Genomic DNA, 27,857 nt, shown 5'->3' with positions numbered 1-27,857 from the left:
TTATTTCTGAATGTCTAAACTGTGTAAGAAAAGCCACCGAGTAAATGGAAGTTTCACCGAATACTGTATTTCAATTGCAGAATTCTGGTTTGGCACTAGATGGCGATATTGCTAATTCCACAGATGAGGCTCAGACTGCTTGTTTCTATGACTAATGTTTTATCATCATATCACTGAAGTCGTAGTGAACTGAAAGTCTCATTCGATTTTAATTACGCTTGCTTTGCTTCAATTTATTTTATTGTTAAACTGTTTGTTTTGTTTCTTTAAAGTCCTGAAACCTTCTAATTTACTTTACTTCATGAGCAGCAGCGAATACTCGAAAGTGTTTATCTCCAATCGAACAAACAGCTATTTTACTGTCTGACACTGACTTCACTTCACTGGCTGAAATTTCCTGCTTCATGTAACTGACCTCCACCATCATCATCATCATCTCATGTCCCGGAGGTATGCTATTGGACTCTGTGGTAGACAGCCATGCAAGGACCTGATATGCAAACCAGATGTGAGCACGGTTGCCAGATGTGGCTTCTCTGCTTTGCTTTTCTGTAGCAGTAGTCAACCATGACTGCCTTCACTGGGTAGAAACGCTTTCACAGTCATTGGCCAAAAGAAATAAAAACAGAGGACACTGACAGAGACACATTGCCTCCAAAGGAGATGATTTATGAAGAGTATTAATTATGCTCAGGTAGATTTAAAGGAGAACGGAAACTACACTGCATTTGATGTTCTTAGAAATGATTTGGGTTTTATTTGGAAGAGAACGGTTTTCCCACTAGTTTGTCGTGCGGTTGGTCGTTTTCAGGCAGAGGAAAAACAACTGTCCTGCACAGAAGTGAAGCAGTAGCAAACCGTGGGCAGTAAATCCTTCGCACCCACAGTGTAGCAGGGGCTGCTGTTTAAATGACCACAGTGGGCTGTTATTTGGGATGGTAACAATAAATGTGCAGTTCTGAATGTTCAGTATTGTCAAACTGTAGTTTCAGAAAATCATCTTGCTTCCATGTTTTACATACTGGTACCTGTTTTTATGTTTGAACACATTCCTTGATATCTTGGTTCCTACAGTAGTTGACTCCTAATTCTCAGAAAAAGCAACAGGATTTTATTTTAAATGAATATTTTCTTTAAGCTACACTTGAAGGAATAGAAAGCCCCCAGAACAAACTGAGGAGACTGGAGTAAAAATGTCAGCAAACATGAAAGTGAAGAAGAAAAAAGGGAAAAATAGAAGGATGTCTTTCTTTCTTTCTTTCTTAAAATAGAAAAGCATATTAAAGTCCTAGTAGGTGAAATCCTACAAGAAATAACATCTGTGCCAACAAAATGATCCAAGAAAAACGTCGCTGTTCTCAAAGAGGACAAAGAAAACATGTAAGGAAAAAGAAGCGGTGAAGTGAGAGTGGAAAAGATACAGGAGGTGCTGAAAGTGAAAAGGCCGAGGGAACAGTCAGACAGCATTAAAACGGGCTACGGATGCTTCCACTAAGTGGCCAGATGACGATTTTCCAGATGTACAGACAGGAGAAGAAATGGCATGTAAATGAAAAAATGCATATTTACTTCTCCTTTTGTTAATTTGAGTGTTAAGACTCGTTTTTAGCATCAGTGCTCCTTATGAGCAAGTAATGGTTGTGGGCTGTATTAGGTTCAGAAATCTGTCAAAGTCTTTGTCTCACACTGAACTGCTTTCTTTCTCCTCCACCTCTCCTCACGTCTTCCTCCCACACCCTTCCAGGGTGCAAGTTTTCAGGCATATTATTTTTCTCCTAGTTAGGCTCTCATTTTTCATGTGTGTGTGTGTGTGTGTGTGTGTGTGTGTGTGTGTGTGTGTGTGTGTGTGTGTGTGTGTGTGTGTGTGTGTGTGTGTGTGTACTTGCACTTATGTCAAAGTGAAAGCAAAAAAACGTATTTTGACTTCTTTAAAGGCTTGTTTGAGGGTTAAGATGTGATTTTAGGGCTGAGGTTAGAATTGAGTTTTGGTTCGGATTAGAGCAGGGTCACAGCTGTCTGCTTCCCAGCTTAGTCCTGACATGCAAAATTGTACTTATTTTCTTTGTATTGTTGTAGCTTGACTATTTCAAGGGGTTTGTTTGTGCATGTGTTTGTAGTGATGTGTTCGGTGTACGTACGTACATACTGTATCTATTATAATGTCTGTGTAATGGATCCTGCTTGAAATGCATCCTCAGTACAGGCCAAGTCAAGAATCTGTAAGCATTTATAGAGTCGTTATAATAAAAGATTGGGTCACACCAAAAACTCAACAGCAGGTCTGGGATTTTCCACCGCTCCACTCAGCCTGTGCCAAGACACTGTTTGGACAGAGAAGGCTGGAGATATTGAATGCCCTGTGTAGTGTTACGCAGGGGAAATGCCTTATCCAGACCGAACCCATTCTTCCCCACATGAATGGTGTGTGTGCATGTGTGGAGACATGTACATGTGTACGTTGAAAGGGGCCAGAGAGCGAGTCCAGAATCATCCCCTACTGCTCAGAGAGGGTCCGAGGAACAAGTCTGTGGAGGGAAGGAGGCGCTCTGGCTGGATGCCCTCCACTGGACCACTTCGGCTGCTTTCGGGCCCTACATAAATAAAGGACACAGTTCCTCTGAGCTTCTTGTGCTCAAACAGTGTCATAAAGAAAAAGAATAATGGAATCGATATAATTCATTTCTGACAAAAGAATTTAGAAGCACGATTTGAGAACTGCTAGAGATAAATACATGGAACATTAAGTCCAGCGTTTGTAGATTGTAGGCAGTTAAAGATAAAATTATATACGTTTTTAAAAGTTACTAATAGAAAAAATATGTGTGCATTCAAAAACCCGACCTGAATGCTGGTCAGAGAGATCATTCTTCTTCTACTGTATGCACGACTATGCAAGTTCAGTCGTGGAACAAAATCCAAAGAATCCAACTAATTGGAGTTGGTATGTGTTCAGTGAAAAATTCCTTGTTCTCGACAAGGACTTGTTTCTGATGTGCGGCTGTGTTAATTGCTCAAAGACATATTTAATATTCACATTCATATACTGTATGAACAAGCCACCAATCATAGGATTGGTGACTGAGCAACTGTGCTGTATTCTACAAGACTTTTAACAAAAGCTAATATTAAATTAATTAGTTGTAAAATCAGGTCTATCACACATCATAATTAGTGACATCACAGCCTGGCTCTGTTGTGAACGTTTTCTAGAAGCTGTTTTTCCGTGTGTGTGTGTGTGTGTGTGTGTGTGTGTGTGTGTGTGTGTGTGTGTGTGTGTGTGCTTCAGCCCCATATGCACATTAACACATACATGCAATCCTTTAATGCACACTTTTTTGCACTGTTGTGGAAACATAATGTACATTGTACATATTCATACAGTGAAGGCCTCACTACAACTCACAGCGGTTTATTTGTTTTCTGTGTGAGTAAAATCCTCCAGTGTGAGGTCTCCCTCTCATTCTGACTCTGCACCCAGCTTCCCATCCATGCCCTACATTTGGTTTTTCATCCAGCGGTTCTCCAGGATCCTTTCAGAGAGTGTTTCTAGCTTGCCACAGGTTAGACAGAAATAACAGGGAGGTTTTCCAAGTTAAACAGCAGCTTCGTAACACCATCTGAAAGCCCCTCTGCTACCTCTGGGCCGCCCACCTCTAAAAGAATGTGACTTCAGTTTTCTGTGAAATGGCACAGTCAACACAACCCACTAAGGAAAAAAACGAACATACAGATGTCAGTTTCACACACAAACACACACATGGCAGGTGTAACCCTAATGTGCACGAACCAGACACACTGGCATACACTGCATCTATTGTTCAGAGGCTTTGTGGGTCTCAAAGAGTGTGGTAAAGTTTTTTGCCCAAACAGGGAGGGAGCGACTGAGTGAATATCCTTTTCTACACACTAGTGAAACAACATTCATCCTGCTAACTGCAGCCACATGCTGAGGTGTCTTGCATGCAGTGCAACACTGCCTGCTCTGTAACACGCCCGTATGCACGCACGCGATTAGAGAACAAACATCACCACATTAGAACTTGACAGAAAAACATATTCTCACCTCTGCTCAAGCTTAAGGTTGCGAGAAATATTACATTAAGAAAGGATTTAGATAAATCTTCTCCTCAAATTATTAAATATTGACTGGTGGTGTATATATATATATATATATATATATATATAGTACTTTGTCAGAGAACCATGAATGCACTTTGGTAGTAATCCATTCTATATTTGTATAACTGAACTAACTAAAAAGGAGAAGGATTTTCTAACATGACACTAACACTAACACTAACATGACAACTTTCCACACAGTTAGTTGTGTATTATAGTACAAACTCAACAACGTGATTCCATACAAATTTGGAGCTCCCTTTTTGTATGGACCTTAACTGGTAACGCTGGAAACTACAGCTCTTTTAACTTAACCACAAAAGTGCAGGAGGCTATTAAGAATTTAGCTTTCATGCCAACAAGAGTCCGGGGTTTACAGGTTATTTGAGGCGAAGACGAACAGTAGAAAGCCTCAGAGGACCGCCTGAGTCATAGCTTTAATACGATGAATGCTGGCAGACAGAGGCCTAGCTGAGCCTTTATTTACACTTGCATACAACCATTTGTGACGTGGATGAACTGGCGTGAAATGTGTCGCTCACGTGGGAAAAGGAACATTTAAATAAAACCGAAGAACAAGCTGAAGTCGAGAACGTGTGAAAAAAAAAACAGCAATGCTGTTTTGATTTCTGTTAGAATTTAGCGGATGAATCCTTAACAACAATACATCTGCTCCACAGGAAGTCCATGTGTGCATTGCAGCATTGTAGCCACGAAGCAAACGAGATGCATGTTAAAACAGCCAAAAATAACTCACTGTCATTTTAAACATTTGATGTACTAGTAACTTCCAGTAGGAAATCTTTTCTGTATTAACATTTAAAATAGCATTCCATTCGTAACAGCGAACAGCTTCAGGACAACTCCACCACCCACTGTTCGTTAGAACGCATTAGACTGCACCCAGTACGTCCAGTAAGTCCTTCTTTCAGCTTGGTTGCACCATTCATTCATGCACTTCAAAATACAACATCTGCATTTAGAGGCGAACTGAGACGACAAGTCAAGAAACCAGAGAGTGGCATTAATCACGCACAGGCGACGTGGCCTGCCTCGCGTGATAAACGCACCGAGCGATGAAAGCAAAAGGTTGACATCTCAAGGTCAAACACAAAAAAAACACAAAACGGTTGTAACAGTACAAGCAAGATTGTGTACTTAGGTAACGGTAACATAGGGTTGCCGCTTTCTGGCCTTCCTCATTTTCTCACCATTTTTACAGTAAAAGAGATCATGGCACAGAGGAGGCAAGGACACGACTTGAGGAAATAGGACAGTGGGCGAGAGCTGGGGAGATGTGTAGCTTATCAGCTGATCCCAGGGGTTGTACAGTTGGGGTGAAAGGAAAGGGGGATGTGGTGGGACAGATATAGAACAAGGTTAGCGGAGGACATGTTGCGGATGCTCTCGGGCCGTTCCCTCCCCTCCTCCAACAGCTAACCTCATTCTTTTTTTCAGGTCTGTCAGGCCTCATTGCGGCTACAAGCTACAACAAGAGGAGTGATTCAGGGCTTTGACAGGAAACTTGTGAACTGTTGCCAAAGATATCAGTCTTCAGACAGGGTGTGGCCTTTCACTTTGCCTGCTTCCCCTCTTATTATTACTCTAACCTCCCACCTGGAAACTTCACACTACAAGAGCTCCTTTATCTTTAACCCTCTACAGTTCAGTAGCTGCAAAGTCACAGCAAAATTGACTCACACTGATTCTAACAGTGATTCAACAACAATAAGAGGAGCAAATAAATGTCACAGGGTTCATGTTAAATTTATTTAGTACTTTTCTTGCTTTCTGAAATGAGTCTCATGGCAGAGAAAGATTAGTGATGAACCTTCGTGAAACATTAATGTTTCATCTGATCTGATCTGTGACTGTGCATGTGGAATTAAAAGGACAGCAAGCTAACGTAGCCAAATGTGTCATCCAGTCCATTGATGCTTCAGGAAACATGTAAAAATGATTGTTTAAGTAGTTGAACCCATCTTTAACATTGATTCTGCATCCTCAGATGGGTAAAAAAATGGTACAGTTTGTCCTGTTGCAAGACCCTGAGTACAAATTTATAATGTATCAATATATATCATATCAATTTTGCAATAAATTCAAATTCAGAAAGTTCATTTTATTGTCAATGAAGCAGTATAATCATAATAATGATCATAAAGTAATCATACTTACCTGTGAGTTCCAAGAGAAATACAGCAGAAGTAGCATTTATTCATACTAGTCTAGTGTGTAAATTGTTTATTCTTATTATATTTCTGTTTTTTGTTTTGAAGGGAAATAAATAGCTTTTCAGATACTAAATGTTCCACTACATACTGTACACCAGTGATTCTCAACTGGTGGGTCGGGACCCAAAGGTGGGTCGCAAACTCTTTTTCAGTGGGTCACCAGCCTTTGCCAAGCTTTTTTTGCTGTCTATTCACAATCCTCAACAGTAGGTGGCGATTATGCCCTGTAATGCTAACTGGCACCTGACTGCATAGAAGACGTGCTAATTGAAGATGGCGAAACCCAAGTTGGGTGGCACGGTGGTGCAGTGGGTAGCACTGCCGCCTCACAGTGAGAAGGTCCTGGGTTTGAACCCCGGGGGCAGGTGTACCCTGCCTCGCGCTCATAGACAGCTGGGATAGGCTCCAGCACCACCTGCAACCCCGCATGGGGATAAGCAGTAGAAAATGGATGGATGGATATCAGTTTCATAATATATATATTATGAAACTGAATTTTTCTCTAATGCAATGTTGGTTGTCACACATTCACTTAAAACTACATATTTTCAGTCAATGTATTTGACATCAGTGTGTAAATTTGAGTGTGAATGGGTGAATGAGAAGTAGTGTAAAGCGCTTTGGGTCCTGGAAGGTTGGTTAAAGCGCTATATAAGTACGGACCATTTACTATTTACGTGAAAACAATGAGACTGTTAAAAATGATGTTGCTAAAATCTTCTGATTCATGTCAGCCTCATGATTAAATGCAAGTTTCCTCAAATGTGGTCGTGGCTTGTCATTAAGGAGCCAGACTAGTTGGGAACCACTGCTGTACACCACTACTCAAAAGCTTAGAAGTAGAAATATCCTGGATTTAAAATTTAGCTATTTTAGTATTTAGCTAAACACAAGCAAGATGTTTTTTTAATTGCCCGCTTATGCTAATAAACTTGTAAAACTTTGTAATTCAGTAGTTTCTGTGTTATCTGGTACCTTGTGTCTATTGTCTTGTAACTCTCAGCCCTGTTTTACTCTGGATGGAAACAGGCTTGAAGAGATCAGTGAAAGTTCTTGTGGGCTTTTGTTCTTCTATGTACGGTCTCATGCTACAGTACACCTTATCACAAGAAGATAATTCTATTGTTACATCTATTTCTTTCAGTGAAAGACATCAGTCATCTACATTTTCAAATGTCAAAAGCAATATCATGCATCGCTTTCATCTCTGGTCACGGATCAGGGACAACTTTGTCTTGGTACCATGAACAATTCAGCAGTGGGGTAAGGGAGTGAGCTTCACAGTCAAGGAATGAGGACATCCTACACGTTGCTTTTTTTTTTATCAAATACCATCAGATTCTCTCTGCACTGAAAATACAAGCACATAATGCTGGAGGGAGAGACGCATCCACCAGAGCCAGAAAGCTGAATCAAATTGATCCTATGGGGATTCACTTGTTGGGCATGAGTTGACATGGATGAAAATTCAGGCATAATAACGTGTACTCCAAGTGTTGCAGAGGGTAAATTGTTGCCGTATTACTTACTGCTTAATGCAATCATGCAACCAATTGTCAGAGCATTCATCGAGTCCTCTTTGATGCCATTAGAGATCTCTGTAATAGCGTCTAGCTTTTCCACTTCAAAGGACTTTTTCAAGAATGACGGCTATTTGGCTTGTAGTTTTAATAACAGATATCTTTGTTTACCACATAAAAAAACATAATCTTAAAAATGTACATCAATCTTTAGTATTTTATTGGATAGAATACAACATGCTTGGGTTCTGGAATGTCAGAATCAGAAACACTTGATATTTTTATGATCATCATCATATTGTCATGCTTGTTGTGCTCTAAACTGGGCTCTAAACTGTGCAACTGTAGATTTTTTTGAGTTTTGAGTGATGGTACTACAGTATAGTTTGGTTCCTAGGTGACCACTAGTCACAGGTAAACAGATTAAATAGGTCTTTTCACCCTCTGCACAGATATGATCTTACCATCATTTAGCTGTTGTAACTCAGACTACACATACAAATCTGCTGCTGACAAGAAAACTTGAGCGGGAAAAAAAACCTGAGGAATTCTGTATCTGTGTTGGAAGACAACAGGGAGAGGAGAGAAAATAAAATGCACCCCCCTCCCATACACACAAAATCCTCACAATTTGTTTGAAGCTGTGAGAGATGGAGGTGAGCCGGGTGGAGGAGGGGTGGGATCTCTGAGGCTTTGGAGCCAATTTAAGGACCTTGTGATGCAAAACCAGTCCTCAGCAACAGACAGTTCCCATGGCAACGGTGAGCTGCCAAAGTTCCTTGTTGACAAATGACAGCTCCTCTCTCCTCAGCACTCGCCCAGTGATGTCTGTGAGTGTGTGTGTATTATTTGGCAAGTTCCCATCTTTGCCTTAGGCACTGGGGGAAGAATGGGTGAAGGCATGTGCGGAAAAAGAGCATTGTTTGTGCTGTGTCTGCATACAGATTTTGCATGCGTTCCTGCAAGCACACACACACACACACACACACACACACACACACACACACACACACACACACACACACACACACATTGCTTCTAAAAAACTTTCTGACAAAGCCCGGCTGTGATGTGATGATGTCACTTATTATAATCTGTGATAGACCTAATTATACAAGAAATTAATTATGACAAATCTTTTGTTGAAAGTCTTGTAGAATACAGCAGTGGCTCAACCACTGATCTTAAGATTAATGGTTCATTTTCAAGCTCTACCTCTTGAGCCACTGCCACCCCTATAGTGCAGTATTCTTCCTATAGTAACTACATTGTGTAGATACATATGCAAACATTTCTTCACACTGTGTAAGTAGTAAGGTTAAATGGAGGATATTGAATACATGAATCAAATACACAAAGTACTGCTGAAATTGGTATTATTTAATAAATAGCAACAAAATGTAAAAAAGTGTAGTTTTGTTTAAAATTTTGTCTTTTTTTAAATAAAGAATAAAGCCTCATCTAATTTTATGAAAAGAACCTAATTGTAACAATACACTGTAAACCTATATTATGACAGAAAGATTAAAGGTAATGATGTGTGTTGTAAAACGCGAGACACTGGCAGAAAGAGCCAGGGACTGAGTGGCAGCATACACACACCCCTGAAGCAGATGTGTTCCATCCTCACCTCACAACAGAGCTGTCAGAACCTGGGATTTAACCCCCCGGCTTCAGTGTCGCATCCACATGCATGCGCGTACAATGTAAACAGGACACATGCAGTAGTGAGCACCGTTATTACATGATCGCGAGCATTTGAACCAGCTGCTACTGTAGCATATGTACCAGTGGATGTCGATGAGCGTGTTACAAGCGCTGGTTAATCCCTAGGATGCATGAGACACAGACATTACAGCTAACACTGCAGGGACAATGACAGGGAGAGCAGGGAGTAGAGCGGAGGTGACTTCTCTGAGCGCAGTGTGATTAACAAGAGTCGTGGCATTTGGTGTGTGCAATAAGCTGCAGCATCGCAGCTCCCACAAGAATCAATGTAACGCAAATGAATAACAGAATAACAATCTTTTTTTCAACATGTCTTTTACTGATCTTTACACTTGTCACAGAACAACACATAAAGTTATCAGAACACACTTGCTCTTTGTTGTTTTCAATAACAGACAATGCAGTTTTACACATTCTAGTCTCAGAAACATAGTGCTTCATCAAATTTCTTCCATTTAAGAAGTACCATTTATATTTGCAAGAATTGGAGAACTGAAATTAAATAAGACGGCACACAACTGTTTTTGATCTGTTTTTTATGGCCAAAGGAAAAAACACAGGAGTCAACACAGGAATAATCCACCCAGCAAACCAACAGATAACCATCCACCTTGTGCAACGTGTGCCATTGGGCACATCACACAAAAAAACAAAAACAAACACGGTTGACTAATATTACCGGTTTTACAAAACAACTTTGGTTTGTGATGATTTTTAGGGTGTGGACTGCATTCTTCAAACAAACAACCATTATAACAGGAAGGCTCCACTACTGTATGTCAATAAGAATCGGTTGGTATATAATGAAGTTCATGTCCTAGAGTGGCTGATCTTAAAGCTCTGTTTTATTATAAAATGACATATTATACTGTATACGTACACACCATTTGCCCTCAGCCTACTGTAACTGCTGCAGTAACAATGGTCTGCAGCCAAGGCGTTTCAGTCAGCCTCGCTTGATGTTTTACAGGAACTGGATAGTCAGGAAACACAGGCAGGTCATACTGTGCTTTGATAAGACTGTGACATCCTGTATGTCAGTTTCTCTAAATGATTAGCATTAGCAGAGCTTGGATTTCTTCTGATGCCAATCAAAATGTTGATCTTTTCTTTGAAGGATACTTTTTATAAAACAGGTGGGTGAAAATTTCCATCTGTACAAATAACAGTCAGGTTTTTGACATCTTATGACGCTGAGTCTAAGTAATTTACTTGCTATGGGACAAATGTCCAATAATTCATACCTGCTATTTACTTGTTTGTTATCAATAGTTTAATTAAAGGTCAATTGTGAGTTAATGAACATTCCTTTTCTCTCAGTGACTTAACATCTGATCACTAAGAAAATGGTTAAGGAGAAAATGCAAAAGCATATAGGAATATGTGTCTAGAGTTTCCAGTTATGATGGCTTCTAAATCTGTCAAATCATTTTACAGTTTATAGTATGATCATTTTACTTTACAAATGTTTTTGTAAACCCTTAGTTTAAATGAACAGAGCAACCAAACCACACTGCAAAAGGTTTTTCATGCCTTTTGCACAAATGTTGGCTTTGTGTTTGTTTGGACAGATACTGTAGTTCTGGAAAACATGCATTATGGTGTATAGCAGGACAGAACATGTTTTAGCTGGGAAAGGTTTGTCAAATTGTTCATCTGCTCACCATTTGAAAACAAAAATACTGTATTTAATTACTGTACAGGCCCTGTTTTAGTCAAACGCAGTCACTTGGAATCACTACTTTACGGTTATACATAATATACATGTGTCTATAAAAACACTAAGGCACTTGAAATTGTCATTTAACATTTCCATTTTTTATGATTGTTGTCCCTTAAATACTATGAAGAATACACATCTTACTGCTGCTGCACCACAGTAACTTGCCTTTGCCTGAGACAGCGTCAAAGTCAACAGGTACACAAGAACGTGTAACCAGTGTTTAAAATGAATAACAACATCTTCAAATCAAGTTTTAAAATGCTACATCATAACTTGTAAACACATACAGAAGCACACGTTTGGAAATCCACAACCCTTCATTTCATAGGCTTGTTTAGGGTCATGAATCGAGATCATTGCACAAATACTGTATAAAGCCCCATTTGAGACTGTTAGTTTTGTGCTGTGGAGCCTGAACATGGTCTTGGAGACAGTGCAATAGCAAGCTTCACTTCAGCTTTGGGATTTAGGATCCCACCATATAAAACTACAACTTCCCCTATTTTCATTGCCAACAAACTCAAAGTACTGGTTAGTTTTCTCATCCTGAAATAAAGTTTAAAGAGTATGTGTAAGTTATACCAAAAATAAAGCTGACTTGGTATTATAATGGTGTAAGTAGACCTCAACTTCATTTTCTGAGGAGAGCTAAAAACAGCTGTCATCAATTGTACATTTTCATAAAATACAAGTAACTTCTCATAAAGCTTGTCATTGTCTGAGTCCCTGCGGTGGAAAAAGCTAACTTTGTTAAGCTCTCCTCCTGAGTCCCACTGACAAGGTCTCACAATCGGATCTTCTTCGTCCTCTTCCTCATTTCCTCATGCTCTCCCTCATCCTTTTCTTCTAACTTTTCTTTCATGCAGGTCTCCTCTTCTGTCCTTGTGTTTGCATGACCTAGTATAACACCAGTCTTCTGTCTTAACTTGTCTTTAACAACATCAATAGAAGGCCCTGCTGGTCTTCTTTCATCTTCTTCCTCTTCCTCATCCTCTTCTCTTTCTTCCTCATATTCCTTTTCCTCCTCCTCGTCAACATCCTCTTCCTCATCATCTACAGCCATTGTTAGCCCTAACCTACTATGGCTAGCAAGTTGAACAAAGGAGGAAGAGTGTGGAGTGGATGAGCAGGTAGAGAGTGCTGCATTATACATGGAGAATGGGAAGTGCAGGTAATGTCCTGCAGCTGCTGCCACTGCATAAATACAGCAGCATGTCTGTGCACAGTCAGGACGTAGATCCCCCTGTCCTCCACGGACCATTCGGAAGCGCTTACGGAAGGGCGGTCCAGCTTGGGGTGATAAGCAAATCCGGGCGGGTACTGCTCCTTGAAATGGTTGGTGGGCTGGGTTGTTGCTGGGTGGAAGGACACAGGACCCCGTGGCAAATGTTGGATTTGGCGGGAAGCACCAGTCAGTGCTCTGGAGCAGGATCTCTGCTCGCAGGCGACGCAGGAGGTTGTTAACGAGGACAGAGCGACGGAGAAAGGCCTCAGGGTCGTCGATAAATCTCATCTTCTCCAAGGACAGACGCAGCACATGGGCACGCTCCTCCAAAACAGAGGCGACCTGTAGGACAGTCCCCTGTTAGCTGTGCAGTGTCCGGTCAGTTAGAGTAAATGTTAAATTTATTTATGCTGCTGTCTGAATGTGCATCAATACTTACACTCTGGCAGTACGTCCTGAAACTGAAGGGAGGTTCATCATCATCATCAACAAACTTCCTCTTGAAGTATGCAATTTGTGACACTGACACATGATCTGGAACTCGTCTACAAGGGGGTACTGCTGACACGGACAGGGACAAAACCAAACAATTTCTAAATAATAGCAATAGTTTTGGGAGAATAGTTTTTCAATCTGACACTATAAACAAACTATAAAAGAAAAACATAAACTTAATCAATAGATAATTCAAGGAAAGGCTGTTACATCCTGTGTAGCCTATGCTGTCTGATTGTACTGCTGATACAGTCTGGTATTATTCTCAGGTTCCTTAATTATATTTATATCTGACTGCAAATGTTTTTTAAGGTGTTTAGTCAAAGCACACACTACTCCCAACAATTTCATGATGTATAGTTTGTGAAAAACAACATTTTATGAACTGCGATGAATCAAAATGTTTTGCTTTTAATGTTTTAGGTGAGCTTAATATGCTAATTGAATTAGGCCTAAACAGATGACTGAATGCACATCTGTGCTGGTGTTTGTACCTTGCGTGAATTGCTCTTCAGAGCTGCATGGTGGCGCTGGGTTTGACAGGCAGGTCTTTGTGTGCCGCTCACTCTCCCATATGGGGTGATAGGGCGGAGGGTCTCCTTCGGGGTCCAGGAAAGGATTCATGGACAAAACGAGGGTCATCTCTTTCTCAGATTTCTGTCTAGAAGAAAATAGATTAAAACAATGACGTCAACAAGAAACAGGAGAGAGTAAGTTCCCACAGTTGTTACAGTATATAGTATGACAGGAATATGTAAAGTCTCTTGTGTCCAATATCAATAATTACCAGCATCAGGAAACTGAAATGCATGTCACCTCTGGAAATCTCACCAGCATTTTGCATATGTTTTCCTAATGATTTGGTAAATGTTAACATGTTCATCCCTGATACTGGCAAAGACTTTGGCGTTGTGTGGAGGAGTAACCATCTTCTGTCCAAGCTGCGTGACAAATCTGTATGGCAATCATTTTCAGCTCTACAAATTGGCAGATGGCTGGCAGCTCTCTGATATGTACAGTAACCAGCGCAACACAGATGGAGTGATGACACCCACTCACACCATAAATTCCCTATTGATTAGTTTGTAGGGAAGTTACCCGAGATGTTTGACACCCATTTGTTCAGTGAAATAGATCTCACACATTTAATCACACTGGGAAGCTGTGTTGACAGCCTGGTGATCTAGGCAGCAGAGGAGGTGTGCAAAGTGTCAGTGCGTCCAGATCACAATGTAAACAACTTGAGAAAGAGGATCCAGGAGGAACAATGTTGCAGGATTTAGTTATTTGCTAAAAATAGTAATGTTTAAAGCAACAGTATATGGCTTAGTGTTTTACACGAAAGAGATGCACATACAGGAAACATGAGAGAGACACACTACTTGGCAGCAAGCAGCACCAGGCTGCCAACTGAGCTTTTTTCTATCGGAAAACAGAGCCTTACTGTGAAGACACCGAGGGGCCTGAGAGTCAATGTCTGTGAGTCTGTGAAGCCATGGTGGGAAACTGTTATCGTTCTTTTGATCACAGTGAATAAGTGTCATTTGGTTTGCTGTTGTTTCCACCCATTCATGAAAAATTCAAAGCCAGCTGCATCAACAGCTGGCCTTCCTTGTCAACACCTTTCCTACTCAAAGTGTCTCCTGTTCTTCTACCTGGGCTAATTTTATCTTTGCATGCTGGAGTTTTATGTTTGCTTTTAACCAACTCTTAAGCCTCTGAAACATCATCTGTGCTGCTCTTTCCAAAACAACAGCATCTCGGCTGTATGTTTGTATTCTTTAAAGCACCTGTTTTACGAGGTCTCAACAGTCGACTACAACAGTCTGCTCCATACAGTATGTTCCTGATAAACAACCCCTACTATTTATTCATAGTGTATGGATTAGTTTTTGTTGTGATGACTGAACAGGGGACTGACTTTGAGCTGTTCAACAATCAAAACAAGACAAGGCAAACACGAGAACTTCTATGGGAACAGTTGTCTTAAAACAGCACCGTTGCCTCCCAGCTAATAGACCATGGGTTCAAATCCCTTACTTGGAAAACAAGTTTGCCTGTGAACCTTTTGACCAATATGGTTTTCCAGAAATAAAAAGGTGATTGAGGTAGATTATACACACTTGACAAATTATGGGAGTTGTTTAGTTTTAGTGTTTTGTGTTTAAGATTTAGATCAAAAAGGTCATTTATTGATTATGTATCAGAGAGCAGCAGTCCCCAACCACCATTTTCTGTGCAGTGGACCAGTTTAATGTCACATAATATTTTCCTGGACCGGTCTCTATGGTGTGGCAGAAATATGAAACAAAATAATATGATAGGATCAGCATAAAAACTGCTATTTTCTTAATATAATAATAAACTTGAAAGCACTAATGTGTATGCAACTTTATTAGCAGAGCGTAACATGTAGAATGCTTAGGTCTCCAAGTGGTCAAGCAGTTAAAAGGCCTGGATAGAGCTGGTCGCTACATATTATGCAGTGCGGGCTTGGTGTGTGGGAACAACCTGCTGTAATAAATAGTACTCCCGGTATTGTCTGTTAAATGCAGCATTCTTTTTCTTTGTAGTCCTAGGCTCTTCTCCTGTACCTTCACTATTTAATGCTGGGATAAACGATGCTAGCTAGCTTGGGGCTTTCAATCTCGCCATAATGTGTTACGTGTTTCTGAATGAAGCAGCACCTTGTAGGCAGGTGTACAGTACTGTAGGTAAGACACAAGAACGAGGCAAGCGTGCCATGAGTCAAGAGTGAGTCAGAGAGGGATGTAGTGCAGAGATTCCGGGAACCCCCCCAAAAAAACAAAAATCACACAACATAATAAAACAGAAAAAATGTAAGTTAACAATTCGTGGCCTGGTACTAATTGACCCATGGACCGGTACCACTCTGCAGCCCGGGGAATAGGGACCACTGTCATAGAGGAATCGCTATTATTATTACTGCATTAATGGCTGCCAATGCTTGTGTAAATTAAGCTATAATATATATAATATTTTTCTTTATAAAGGAATCCACAACTAAGCACACTCTGCTACACCCTGAATTACTAACATTTAATTATTTGATGTCAGAGAAAAAAACATTCCCTCGCGGGGTTTCACTGCTGATGGCTCCCCTACCAAAGACCACCAACCAGGGCTAATTCTGTCAGTGTTATTAAACACCAATGCCATGCTTAATTAGCAGATTTGGCCCTTCGCGTTTCCCCCGAGCTACTGTTTTACCCTCAGCCATTTTCCTTCCCATCACCTCCCATCGCTGCTGCTGTCGCTATGTTTGCTTGGGCACAAAGAAACAGGCACGCTATCACTCCCTCTGCTCTCCGTAGGGACCTCCATCTAAGCATCCCCCCACCCTCCTTTTATCCCCAACTCTGAAGCTCTATCTCTCTCTCTTTCTCTGACATCTGTTTAATAGCGGTCACAGTTGACAGCTATTTGAACCCAGTATATGTACAGCAATACTTCTTGTACCTCAAAAATAGGAGGAGGAGGAGGAGAAACTGTGAAAAAGAAAGAAGTAGCAGGCTGAGAAATAAAAACAGGGAACAAGAAAAAAATTCTCTTGGGGGGAATATCATCCCGTTTCTGCCTGCATCGCACCGGAATGTGAGAATGATTGAGAGCGAGTGCAAGCCATGTGTGTGTAGTTATGTTTAACAGTGTACGCGAGAAAAACAGAACCTACGTGTGTTGAAGTGTGTGCAAGTGTGCGTATGCGAGACACTGCTTTACTTCTGTTCAGCCACAGCTCTTCTGGCATCATTCCTCTTATCTCCCTTCCCTCGCACCTTCTCTACCCCATGCCTGACTTTCCATCTCACCTTCTTTTCTATTACAACCCTTGATGAGGAGAAGTTAATTGCAGTGATGGGACACAACACAAACTGCGGAAGGGAGAGAGAGAATGACAAAGACGAAGAAAAAGAATGGGGTGAGTTAGAGGGAGGAATGGATGGAATGAGTCAGTGAGGAAAGATAAGTGCCTTAGGAGCCTTGTCATAAGTGGAGAAAGATCGCCCGCAGGGATGATTTCTGCTGCTGTGATTGACTCACTCCCTCCAGCGCTGAGATAGACAGGCGCACACACTCAGACATGCACAGCTTGTAGTGTCCTGAAATATTTGTCAACTGATGCTATGACAGTCAACCTCGCAGCCACAATTTCTGCTTTTTGCAGCTTTACAAATGACGCACTTTTGATGTTTGTGATGAAAAGTTAGATTGGGAATATGCATTAAATTATGGTATTAAACCACATTAACACATACAGGTAAATAAAATAATACTAATAATAATAGCAGTAATACTAATAATGTAAATACAAGACAATGAACAAGTGTATAAACTAGTACTGTATTTGTACAGTACAATTTTAAAGCTGACACTAAAGGAAAGTTGAAAAAAGAATGAACCAACACTAACTATGCTTTCTGCAGAAACAAATATAGAACCAGCTCCTACAGTAAATCACATGCTTGCATATATCTAAATGAGCTTGCTAAACTTGTTTCAGCCGATATTTACTGCATAATGTATCCTGCATGTGTCCAAACAGATGATATATCACATTCACAATAGGTGAACACAAATTAGCTCAGTAATCAAAATCTAATCAATTCATCTCCACGTATTCCACAGAATTTCATTAAATAATTTCCAACATATTAGGCAACAGTGACCTACAGTGAAAGCACCAGAATCTACTTATTCATCAGTTCAGTTATTTTCTTTCTGAACTGCGAAAAGAGAGCACTGCATGTACAGTAGATGTAGAATTGCTCACATCTTCAGTGCTTTTGTCCACTTGTCTCACTAAAACAGGACCCATTGCTTTAAATATTGATGAGGACTCAAAGTGATGAATTTGTTGTCATCGTAAGGTGCCGCCTGAGATCAGCAAACTAACCTTATATTAACACTTCAGACTTTTTTTATAACACAATAAAAACTATGTTGGTATGCGCAGTTATAGCTCTACTGTCTGTATTCTGTATATATATATATATATATATATATATATATATATATATATATATATATATATATATATATATATATATATATATATATATATATATATATATATATATATAGTATAGTCAGATTGTTCTTTCAGTAGGATTGTTTCATTGTTTCATGAACCAAATGACAAATGTTCTCATCTGCTTGCTGATTATGAAAGTATGAAACATGTCTCTAATAAACTTTGTGCTCTTTCAAAGATTTTTTCCCCTGTGGTCTAAAATATTTTAATGAATCCATTGTGTGTGTGGGTGTGTGTGTGTGTTTACCCAGAATTGTAAGTATTTCCAAGCCTTGGGGGAACAGATACTTTAGCAGCAGTGTGTCTGTGGTTTTCACATCAAAAAAAGTCCCAGACTGAGGATCTCACGGCGCACCTCATCATGCGCTATGTCTTGATTTAACAACTGTACACAATCAGGCAGATAAATCATGGGGGAACAGGGATTTACTGTATAGAGACACACCCAGTGAATGAAGAATATAAATCAAATAAAAACGATGTAGATATTAATATAAAAAAATATGTAAACACTGTAGATGCGCTCTCTCTCTCTGGAGATGACTTCATCTTAACTGCAGAGTTCCTTCAGATTACATCATTGGAAATTGTCAGCTAGAAGCAGATATTGTGATATAGAAAGGTACAGCAGTTTAATACCATTATATGCACAAAAGCCTCAAACTAGAATCATTGTATTCCGAAGATTGGTGACATAACCCCCTTAGGAATACAGTACAGTAGAAACCTCTTAGACCAGTGCATTACTAGCAGTAAGCACTCATACATTATTCTTCTCTTCTCTCTTATATATTTAGTATCAATCTAACAAATATATTGTGAGAAGGAATGAATGTTGACAGTAAGCTTGTGTAAGTGTGCAAAGTAGGAGAAACTGTCACTTTTGACAATGTCAGCTCTTGTCAGTTTCAGCCCTTGTGTATGTCAGTACTTATCCCTGTACAGGCAGAGACAGGTGTGGGTGAGCAAGTACAGCGGTAGTTTGTGCCGTAGACCAAATCTAGGAGATGAATCCCCACAGTGAGAAGATAAGTGGGCGTAGCCCTGAACGAGCTTCCTGTGGTTGCTGACAGGAGCTTCAACGGCAAGTTTCCTGAAATCTCTGTGATCTCATGGCAGACATTTTGAATCTCACTGAAAGAGAAAACCTGAGTCCTGGCACTTTCTTTTCAGTTTGATGATTGCTGTCTCTGCTTAAACATACATTACTGAATGTCGATTTGTTTTGACAGCAGCAGAGCACGTGAAACCTGTCACCTGGAATACCTGTTGTGTCTTGGTGTTAACTGGCCATCTGTTTATAATTGTCCTTTGTTCTTGGCATCCAATTTCCAGCACTGAAACCTAGCTAATAAAAAGCCATGATATTATGTTGTACTGTATGTATGTACTGTAGTTATTTATTCATTATACAGTTCTCATAATCCTTTTATACCTTTTATAAAATGTTGCTTGTTCTGAAAGCATCAAGTGTTGATATCTTGTGGTGCTTGAACCTACAAGAAGATCCCATCCTAGTAGATATTATATATAATATGTCTTGATATGCTGAGCTCAGCGTCATCCACCCAAAACACAAAAGTGATATAATGACTAATAATGTGTAGAAGAAAATAGATAGATAATGGGTTTTATAACATCAAGCTTTTTTTCAGAGCAGCAAACAACAAGGCACTCTGTGTTATGAATCAAAACTGAGACGCTCAAATAGCAAACGATTAGCCCCCTGCTAGTAGAGTGGACCACAGCCAGAGAAACACTAAGAATTCTCATGCTGGGCATATTAGACAGACAAGGCTTTATTGCTTCACAGAGATAAAAACCAAAACACTGCGATTTGTGAGCTTGAACATCAACAACTGGCTCATAAGCTAGGACTATTTCTGTATTAAAAAAACTATAGGTCAGTCGGTGTTCTAATGTCTTTAGTAAATATGTAAAGTAAATAACGTGTAATTATCAAAAATGCATCATAGAATGCTCTAAAGCAGTAGTCCCAGTACTGGTCCACGTGTCAATTGGTACAGTAGATTTTTTCCGTTTTATTTACTCTTAACGATGTTCTGTTGACCTATGTGAAGACGCTTGCCTCAGTCATGTATCATATCTACAACCGCTACTGTACTTTCTTAGATGGGCTGCTCCAGCCATTAACATGTAATACATTACCACTAAATTAAAACCCCAAAAGCTAGCAAACAACGTCTGTGGAATGTTTCTTGTAAAATAATCACCTAGATGGCATAAAACCAACTGGTCACTTCACAACAATGTTCAAAATGTAAATTCTGACATTAGTAACTAATCTAAAAAAACACAAGCAACAAGCAACTCTTTATCTGTCTCTTTGCTGCCTAGAGATCAGTGAGGCACCTCTAGGGTCAGATTTTACAATTACAGTATAGGAGCTCAAAAGAGTTGTTGACTACTTCCTTAGATGCTGAAAAAAGCTTTGGAAATGCAAATTTGGCATCGGGAACTCATTTATAGAATCCAAATACTATATAGCTCAGCAAATGCCACAGTCAGAACAAATGTTTAAGAAATAACACTATAGATTTTGGCCAGTTGATAGACTATTCTGAAAGTGGTGAGATTTCATCTAGTGTAGGAGACGGAGAGTTGTAGGTAGACACTTCTGCAGCTTCAGGACGAACAATAAAATATCATCAGCATATAAACTCATTTTGTGATTTACCGATTTGGTCGATATTCCAGTAATTCGTTCATGTTGTCTAATTGCTTCAGCTAGTGGTTCAATAAATATTGCAAATAGTGATGGAGAGAGTGGGCAGCCTTGTCTAGTCTGATGCAGACTAAACCTTGAAGAGGTTTAACTTGGTGAATGAAATGTGTTCTTACAATGACATTCAGCTTATTGATCTAAACTATAATCCATTATTAAAACAAATACTGTAGAAGCCAACCTCTTACCCATTTCACTTATGGGAAGAATTGCCACCATTAAAATGATGATCCTGCCTAAACCTAACTACATGTTCTCAATGATTCCAACCCAGCCAGGCAAGGTGTGGTTTAAGACATTAGACTCATACATTTCACAATTTTTGTGGAGAAACAGGCCACTATGAATTAGCTTAAAAACATTTAGCCTAAAAACCTCTATCACTATTTTCTTGTCAACAGACTGAATCATGTCCACAAATGGATAAAACCCAGTCTAACAGACTCTTCCTGGATAGATACATTAAAGTTGTGCATTTACCGTTCCTGCTCCTTGCTTACACTTTGCCATTAAACATGTCTTTGGAACAATCCAGACATTCCACAAAACAAAAAGGCAATACATTTTCCTATTTGGCATAACAAAGGGATAACACATCTAAAACAATTTTCCCTCAAGAGACAAATTTACCATCTTGAAGAACTATTGTCCCGATACGAAATCACTCGTGCCAATTTCTTAGACTAACAGCAACTAATACCAATACTTAATGCAAAAACTAAAACTACTCCTATACAAATGCAAACACCAAAAGCAATAGAACAATTTATTGAACTCTAACTGAAAAAGATATCAAAAATCTATATTTTAATATACAATGTTGAAGACACAATAAGCCTCCCGATCTCTAAAAGGGAAGCTGATTTGGACATCACCACTACTCTCGTTCTGAATAAATATATGTTTTAATTTATTCCAAATGACAAACAATACCAATTTACAATTACTACAATATAAAATTTTTCATATAACACACTATACAGGACAAAGAATGTTCCAAATGGGTCTCACAAACTCAACGCAGCAGATAGATTCCTACATGCATTCTGGTCATGCTCATGTCATGTGAACACCTGTCAACCTGCGTCAAATCCCTGGAAGCCCTGCACTCTGCCTTTTAGAGGATCTAAGTGGGCTTGACCTAGAGACAAACACATCACACAAACATCTTTCTGCCTTCTTTGGCGCAAAGAAATTTTTCTTCATGAACTGGAAAACCAAAAAGAAATTAAGCACTACTTAATATTTAAACATCTTGTCAGATTACTACCTTATACACATTGTCTGCTTGTTCGAATTATCAACTAGAACTACACTCTGATTGATTCCATATTCCAGGTGGGATGCATGGGAGCTGGGGTGCTGTGCCATGTCTGCCGTTGAGTGGCGGGGCCGGGATTGCCTGTCTGAGATGAGGGCAGTAGGTGGGTTCAATCTGGGATGGCTGCATGGTATCCCTCCAGTTGGGTTGTGATGACTGCTGGAACTGGCCCTTGGAGCTAGAGTAGGCCGATTTAGGGGGTTGACTGGCGTGTGACTGATGCTTGAGTGAGACAAATAATAAGTGTGACAGAGGAGGAAGGCTGGCTTCGGCTATGCTGTTTGTGATGACCTGGGTAGTCATAATAAACATCTAGGGTCAGGAGACACTGTCCAGGAGGCACTCTATCAGCCAGCGGTCATGTTCCTGAAAGTCTCCCCCACTTTCACGCAATCAAGTTCCACACACTCACATTCAAGCTGGCCTGTGTGGCTCTGGGGTGCCTTTTCCCTTGTCCCCTGCTTCTCCCTAGTTGAGGAGAGGGGGGGGGCATGGCTCAAGAGGTGCTGCGGACCCTGCGATCTGTTCTCCGCTTAGGGTGTGTTGTGTGCCTGGGAGGTCTATTCTGCCAACTCCACCAATTGCCAGCATCGTGTTGCAGGCCCAACGTGGCACCATGCAATATGGTCAGGCTGCTGAGGTGGGCGCCATGTCACTCAGATGGGGGTGGTGGACTGGGGGTGGGTCCTTTTCTGGGTTCCACGGGCCGTGTTCCATTCTCTGGGGTTAACTGTCCCACTAGGGAGGGGGAGTGTTTGCTTCTGGTTCTCCTGGCGTTAACCCAACAGTGGTCCATTCTGACCTCGGGTGTTGTCTCTGTGGCTGCTGCAGTGCTGCTTGGGAGGTTCTGTGTGGGCAGCTCGGGCCACAATCCTGCCCTCCTAAAACTAAAGACAAGTAGGCTCCCTGGCTACTAGGTTTCCTCTCACCACTCGTTGGACTCTGTGTAGGGAAGTGGCATTGTTCATGCACCAACATCTTTCTCACCCTTTTGTGAATAATGTTGTTTTACGGCTTTACAAACCTTGTAGTTGGACACACAACACCAGAACCGTTACACAGGTTTTCTAATCTTAGCTGTAAGTACTGCTGTAATTTACTGTGTATGCACACGCCTTAACACTTTTTTACACATTAATTTCTTTTTAACATTTAGTGTGCAAAAAAAATTATGCAACTAAATGAAAATCAGAAAATTTCTCATCTCACGATAAACAAAATTTAAAAATGAACATGTCTGACAATCAGTGATCTATATAGCTTCTTTTCAATAAGACTCATAAGTCTTCCATGCATATTTTTATTATAACTGTATAAAACCCCAAATCAGGGTATTTTTTTAAGTGTACTTCTTTAAATATCTAAGTTTCATAGATGAGAGGAAACCAAACTGGTGTTTGAGATCTAATATAAAACTTTATACACTATATATGCATATTTGTATACAGATGATTTTGTATTTGTATACAGCCAAGTGGTTGTCTCCTCAGCCTCTGGACCTTCATGCTGTGCTATGTTGATGTTTTTGTCTCTTTTTGTGTGTGTTAGTTTGCGTTTGGGCCAGCTTGCAGCCTGTCAGGAGACATCAGAGAAGCGTGCAGTTGGTGGCTAGCCATCTTAGCCACAGTGGCATGACTACACTGGGCTCAGCCCCTGCAGGCCCTCGCCTGGCACTTTTCTTACTGAGTGATGACACATGTATTGTGACAGGGTGGCTGTACGCGCTGCAATATGGACTATCTGGGGATGGCTTGTTGTGGCTGTGAGGGTTAACAGGCCAGGGCTCTGTGGGTATGTCACTGCCAATGCTCCCAGAGGTGGATGCAGCACATTAAAGGAAGACAAGGGCATTGGGTTGAGTTCATTTTAAAGAACAGCATCACTATACGCTAAACCTGTTAATGTCCGCAGCAGACAATGGGAAGGGAATTTTGCATATTGCATAAGCTAATGAAAAATTGTGACATCAACCACATTTTTAACCAGGTTTTGTACATTTAGTTAGGTTACCTTCTGTACGGAGATTTTATGTGCACGAAAATGCATTTGTTTTTAGTTGGGATGAAGTCATAAGGTCTTTGCTATAAATAAAAGTCATGTCACACCTTCCTCTATTTTTATACTTGTGTGGAAACAAATGTGCACTCTCCTTTCCTCTAAAGTTGCCCATGGTAGTTGTGTGTCTTTCTGGAGGACAAAAGGCGTATTCACGACGGGGAAGCAGCGCCTTAGGGGAAAAAAGAAGTCTGGGGCTACACCCTGCGGTCCTCTCAAACACACAGACACACACTAAAGCAGCTCAGTCTGTCTTGGCTGGAACCTTTTACACTAAACAGGGCAGGAAAGTGAAGAGACAAAGGGAATGAAGCCAGCCAACTATCATCACCGCTGACGGGCCATTAGCATTTCTGTCGACTTTTCTTAGCACTGTGATGTATGTTATCTACCGCTCCTGCTTTTCTGCCTTTTAGGCAAGCAAAAATAACTATGCAGGTCTGTGTCTGAGCAAGACAGCAAAAGTGCTGTTAATTTTATGCTTGGCACCAATGCAGCCTTTAAAAATGGATTCACACTACATGTGTCTGCTTCAAGCCATATACTGAAGCAGAATCAATCCATTACAATCCAGCCATGTTTTGAAATTCTGCTCCAGATGTAAGTCTCGGCACCCTGCTGAGAGAGATGAATGGCTAGACGGGCTGCGGGCTACCTACAGGTTCACATCCTTAATGAGCAGAAGATTCTGCTGAGAGCAAGATATGATTGATAGCGTGCGACACAACTGGAAGGGGGGGAATCGCAATGGAGGCTTTTGATAAAGATGATGGGGTGAGGGGCTTTGGCAGGTGGCAAAAAGATGGAATCTGGCATCAGTCTTGTCTAAGCCACAAGCCAGGAACCACCATGCTGCTTCCTCTTGTTGTAGCCACTCTCTGGTGTCCAATCTGAGTTACGTGTTTCCTTGTTATATGCCTCACTATATGTCCACATAGTGTATCACACTTTTCCCTCCAGAGAAACTGAATATCAAAGGTATAATTCCTGGCAAGTGACTCCAGATGCTGCTGGCAGTGACTGGAGATGAGGTGCATCCAACCCTATTACCAGATTTAAATAATTGGGGAAGGTTAAAAATGATCAATATGTCCACAGGACATGTTAAGATGTGATTTTTTTTCCCATCCATTTTGAGGTGAACATGCGTTAAAGTCCAGTGAGTGAAGCTGATGCCTCTGAGGCTAAGTCTCAGAAAGCCCAGTCACCGACATCAAGGAGAGAATTACAACAGCAGCTCAGAATTCCCCTAAATCGACTAAAGCCCTTCCTTTCAGCAGGCAGCGGTGACACAGGCATCCACCACTTCAGGCTTTGCCACCAAGAGCAAACCCAGCAAAACAATGAAGTGGAGCTGGATAGATGCCAAGAGTGTGGCTGATTATGTCAGCCTGCATAATGTGCACGACCGTATCCTCTGCATGTCATATAGAGAAGCTATCAGCTGCCCCAGTTCCCACAAATCCAGCAGTAACAGATCCCATCGATCCACTCACAGCGATCACTAACTAAATTAACTAGTTACATATTGATAATAAATAAATACGCTAAGTAAACTCAAATCATGTATTGTACTGTAGTTGCCAAGTTTTTTATTTATTTCTAACTTCCGGAATTAAATGTAACAACAATAAAAGATGGCTTTGTTATTCTTTTCCCACCAGTGAAACCCGGTCAACCAGGTTTGTCCACCTGCCAGAATTAGCTTTGACTCTAATTGACAATGAACAAAGACGCCGACACTGCGCGATAACTAAACAAAACTAAACATTAGCCCGCACACTTTTAGTCACTTTTGAATAGGCCTCTTTCTGCATCAGTGTATGCACATTTAGCTGAAACGTGTAATCACCTGTTTTGAATTGGTTAGACCTTGTCCTCGGCTCCACGCTTGCTCCGTAATAATGACTGAAATCCAAGGTGTTGCTGGAAAATAAAAAAATAAAAAATAAAAAAACAAAACAAAAAAACTCTGGACTGAATAAACACTAGGCTACGGAGTCCTCCGGTGGTTCCTTCTAAATTTAGCCTAGCAGCAGACAGGCAAACAGCGGCGGTGGCGCAAGTACTGCCTTTGTAATTACTAATTAATTACGACTTAATTAACTACTTGTCCAAATAGTAAATGGACGCGTTTCTCCCACGGAGACCCCGCGCGCGCTTCGGTCGGAGGGAAAGGTGAGCGGCCGTTCTTCCTGTTTCTCCTGGGCTCGTGCGAAGAGGCTCGTGCGTAGTCCATTTAGGGAGCTCCTCCGTGCAGAGCGTCCCGAGCAGCCGGGTTGACAGTTAATATGAATGCTCGGCGGAGAGAACAACACCAGCGTCGCAGCTCCATCCCTTCCAGTCAACTACTGCTGAGGTGTTCAGGCGCGGCTCGGATTTTCGCCCACTGTTTTGTCCGCGAAGTTGTAGGTGAACACTCTGTAATCTTACTGCTCGTAGAGTTTATCAATACGTTAATTATTTTTTTGCTTTATTATTAATAGGCACTCTTGGCATCCCAAATGGCATCTTTAACCTCATTGCTTTTTTAACTTATAAGTCTATTTTTTTTGTTAATTCGTTAAATGTGAGAAATATATGTTACATACTATATATATGTTACATATATACGCACATACCCAAACAAAACGTTTAAATGTTATGCCGTCTCCATTTATTCAACCCAACAAATGGGTCATTTGCTCAATGTTTTGTACTGTATACATTTTGATGATTTTTTAACAGTTCTTAAAATCTGTAATTAATAGCACTTTATTAGGACGTGATGTAAATATTTCATATTTATATTTCCGACAGCACTTTAAGGTGGCCTAACACTTTTGTTTTTTTACCCAGAGGTAGCGTGTTGGAGAGCTGCTCTGCAGGGAGGTGAGAGGGGAGGGAGCAAGCCCCTCTCATCTGTTATGCATTTCCCCTTTGATACAGCAGCAGCCACTGAATCCTATTTTCCAGCATTTCTCCCCCTAAGCGCTTTGTTCTGTGTTCAGCTGTGGAATGCGCTGGAGAACACAGTTAATTGTAGAAACCTTCTGTGTCTCATCCAGTCTATGCTCCCTCTTTTGACTTGTGATTGTTGACTTGAACTATCGCTCAAAGATTCGGGTTTGTGCAGAAAACACGCAAAGCAGCAAGATCAGATCAATCAGACAAAAAATGTGTCAAGAGTAGAGTGTTATTATATGGTTGGGTGATAAAATATAGCGTATCTAACTGAAAACCTTTCTTCAGAGTGCTTATGTATATGTTTTAAGATGATTTTATGATGATGATTTTTTTTATGTTTTAAGATCCCAACCACCCTAAAAGGTTTCTTTTCCTAAAACCATTCAAATTAGGAAATATTTGTGGATATTACAGATTTTTTTTACTTCCAGCAGCTACTGTATAGTAAGGAACTACTTATCCTGCAGAGCTGAAACAATTCATCCACTTCCCATTAGACCTGGAGGCAGTTGGATTCATGGGGAAACGTTGCAGCACTCCTGTGAATTATTGTAGTTATGACTTTGGATGAGAATAGGTAAAATAGGTAAATTTGTACATTTCAATATTGCCAACCCGCTGAAATGCAATAATTGCTCCACCTATTGGTTGATTGATAGAAGTGCATGCTGAGTCCAAGTTTAGTCGAGTGT

The 27,857-nt window shown here is 40.5% G+C and overlaps 1 protein-coding gene across 3 annotated transcripts; it reads right to left on the bottom strand.

Annotated features, from left to right (window-relative positions):
- Positions 1–10,120: 10,120 nt before the first annotated feature.
- sertad4 (SERTA domain containing 4) lies at positions 10,121–27,789 on the bottom strand. 3 transcript variants are annotated; one of them, XM_029138287.3, is made up of 4 exons: positions 26,072–27,789; positions 13,539–13,705; positions 12,989–13,110; positions 10,121–12,891 (listed from the first exon to the last, which is right to left on the bottom strand). In XM_029138287.3, the coding sequence occupies exons 2-4, from the start codon at positions 13,684–13,686 to the stop codon at positions 12,109–12,111; spliced, it is 1,053 nt and encodes a 350-aa protein (XP_028994120.1). In that variant the 5' UTR covers positions 13,687–13,705; positions 26,072–27,789; the 3' UTR covers positions 10,121–12,108. The 3 variants fall into 3 exon arrangements, with proteins under 3 accessions (XP_028994120.1, XP_028994121.1, XP_028994122.1); XM_029138288.3 differs by having other exon boundaries at positions 13,539–13,701; XM_029138289.3 differs by having other exon boundaries at positions 12,989–13,107; positions 26,072–26,832.
- Positions 27,790–27,857: the final 68 nt, after the last annotated feature.

Source organism: Betta splendens, chromosome 22 (assembly GCF_900634795.4).
Source record: "Betta splendens chromosome 22, fBetSpl5.4, whole genome shotgun sequence".
NCBI classification, from domain to species: Eukaryota; Metazoa; Chordata; class Actinopteri; order Anabantiformes; family Osphronemidae; genus Betta; species Betta splendens.
The sequence above is the reverse complement of the archived record's forward strand: the minus strand, read 5'-3'. Positions and strand labels throughout refer to the sequence as shown.

Bases quoted from the DNA above. Each gene is read 5' to 3' on its own strand.
- sertad4 (XM_029138287.3), bottom strand. From the start codon at position 13,686: ATGACCCTCGTTTTGTCCATGAATCCTTTCCTGGACCCCGAAGGAGAC. The intron at 13,111-13,538 runs GTACAAACACCA...TGTCCGTGTCAG, and splicing joins TGAAGAGCAATTCACGCAAG to CAGTACCCCCTTGTAGACGA. The intron at 12,892-12,988 runs GTAAGTATTGAT...ACTGTCCTACAG, and splicing joins TCAGGACGTACTGCCAGAGT to GTCGCCTCTGTTTTGGAGGA.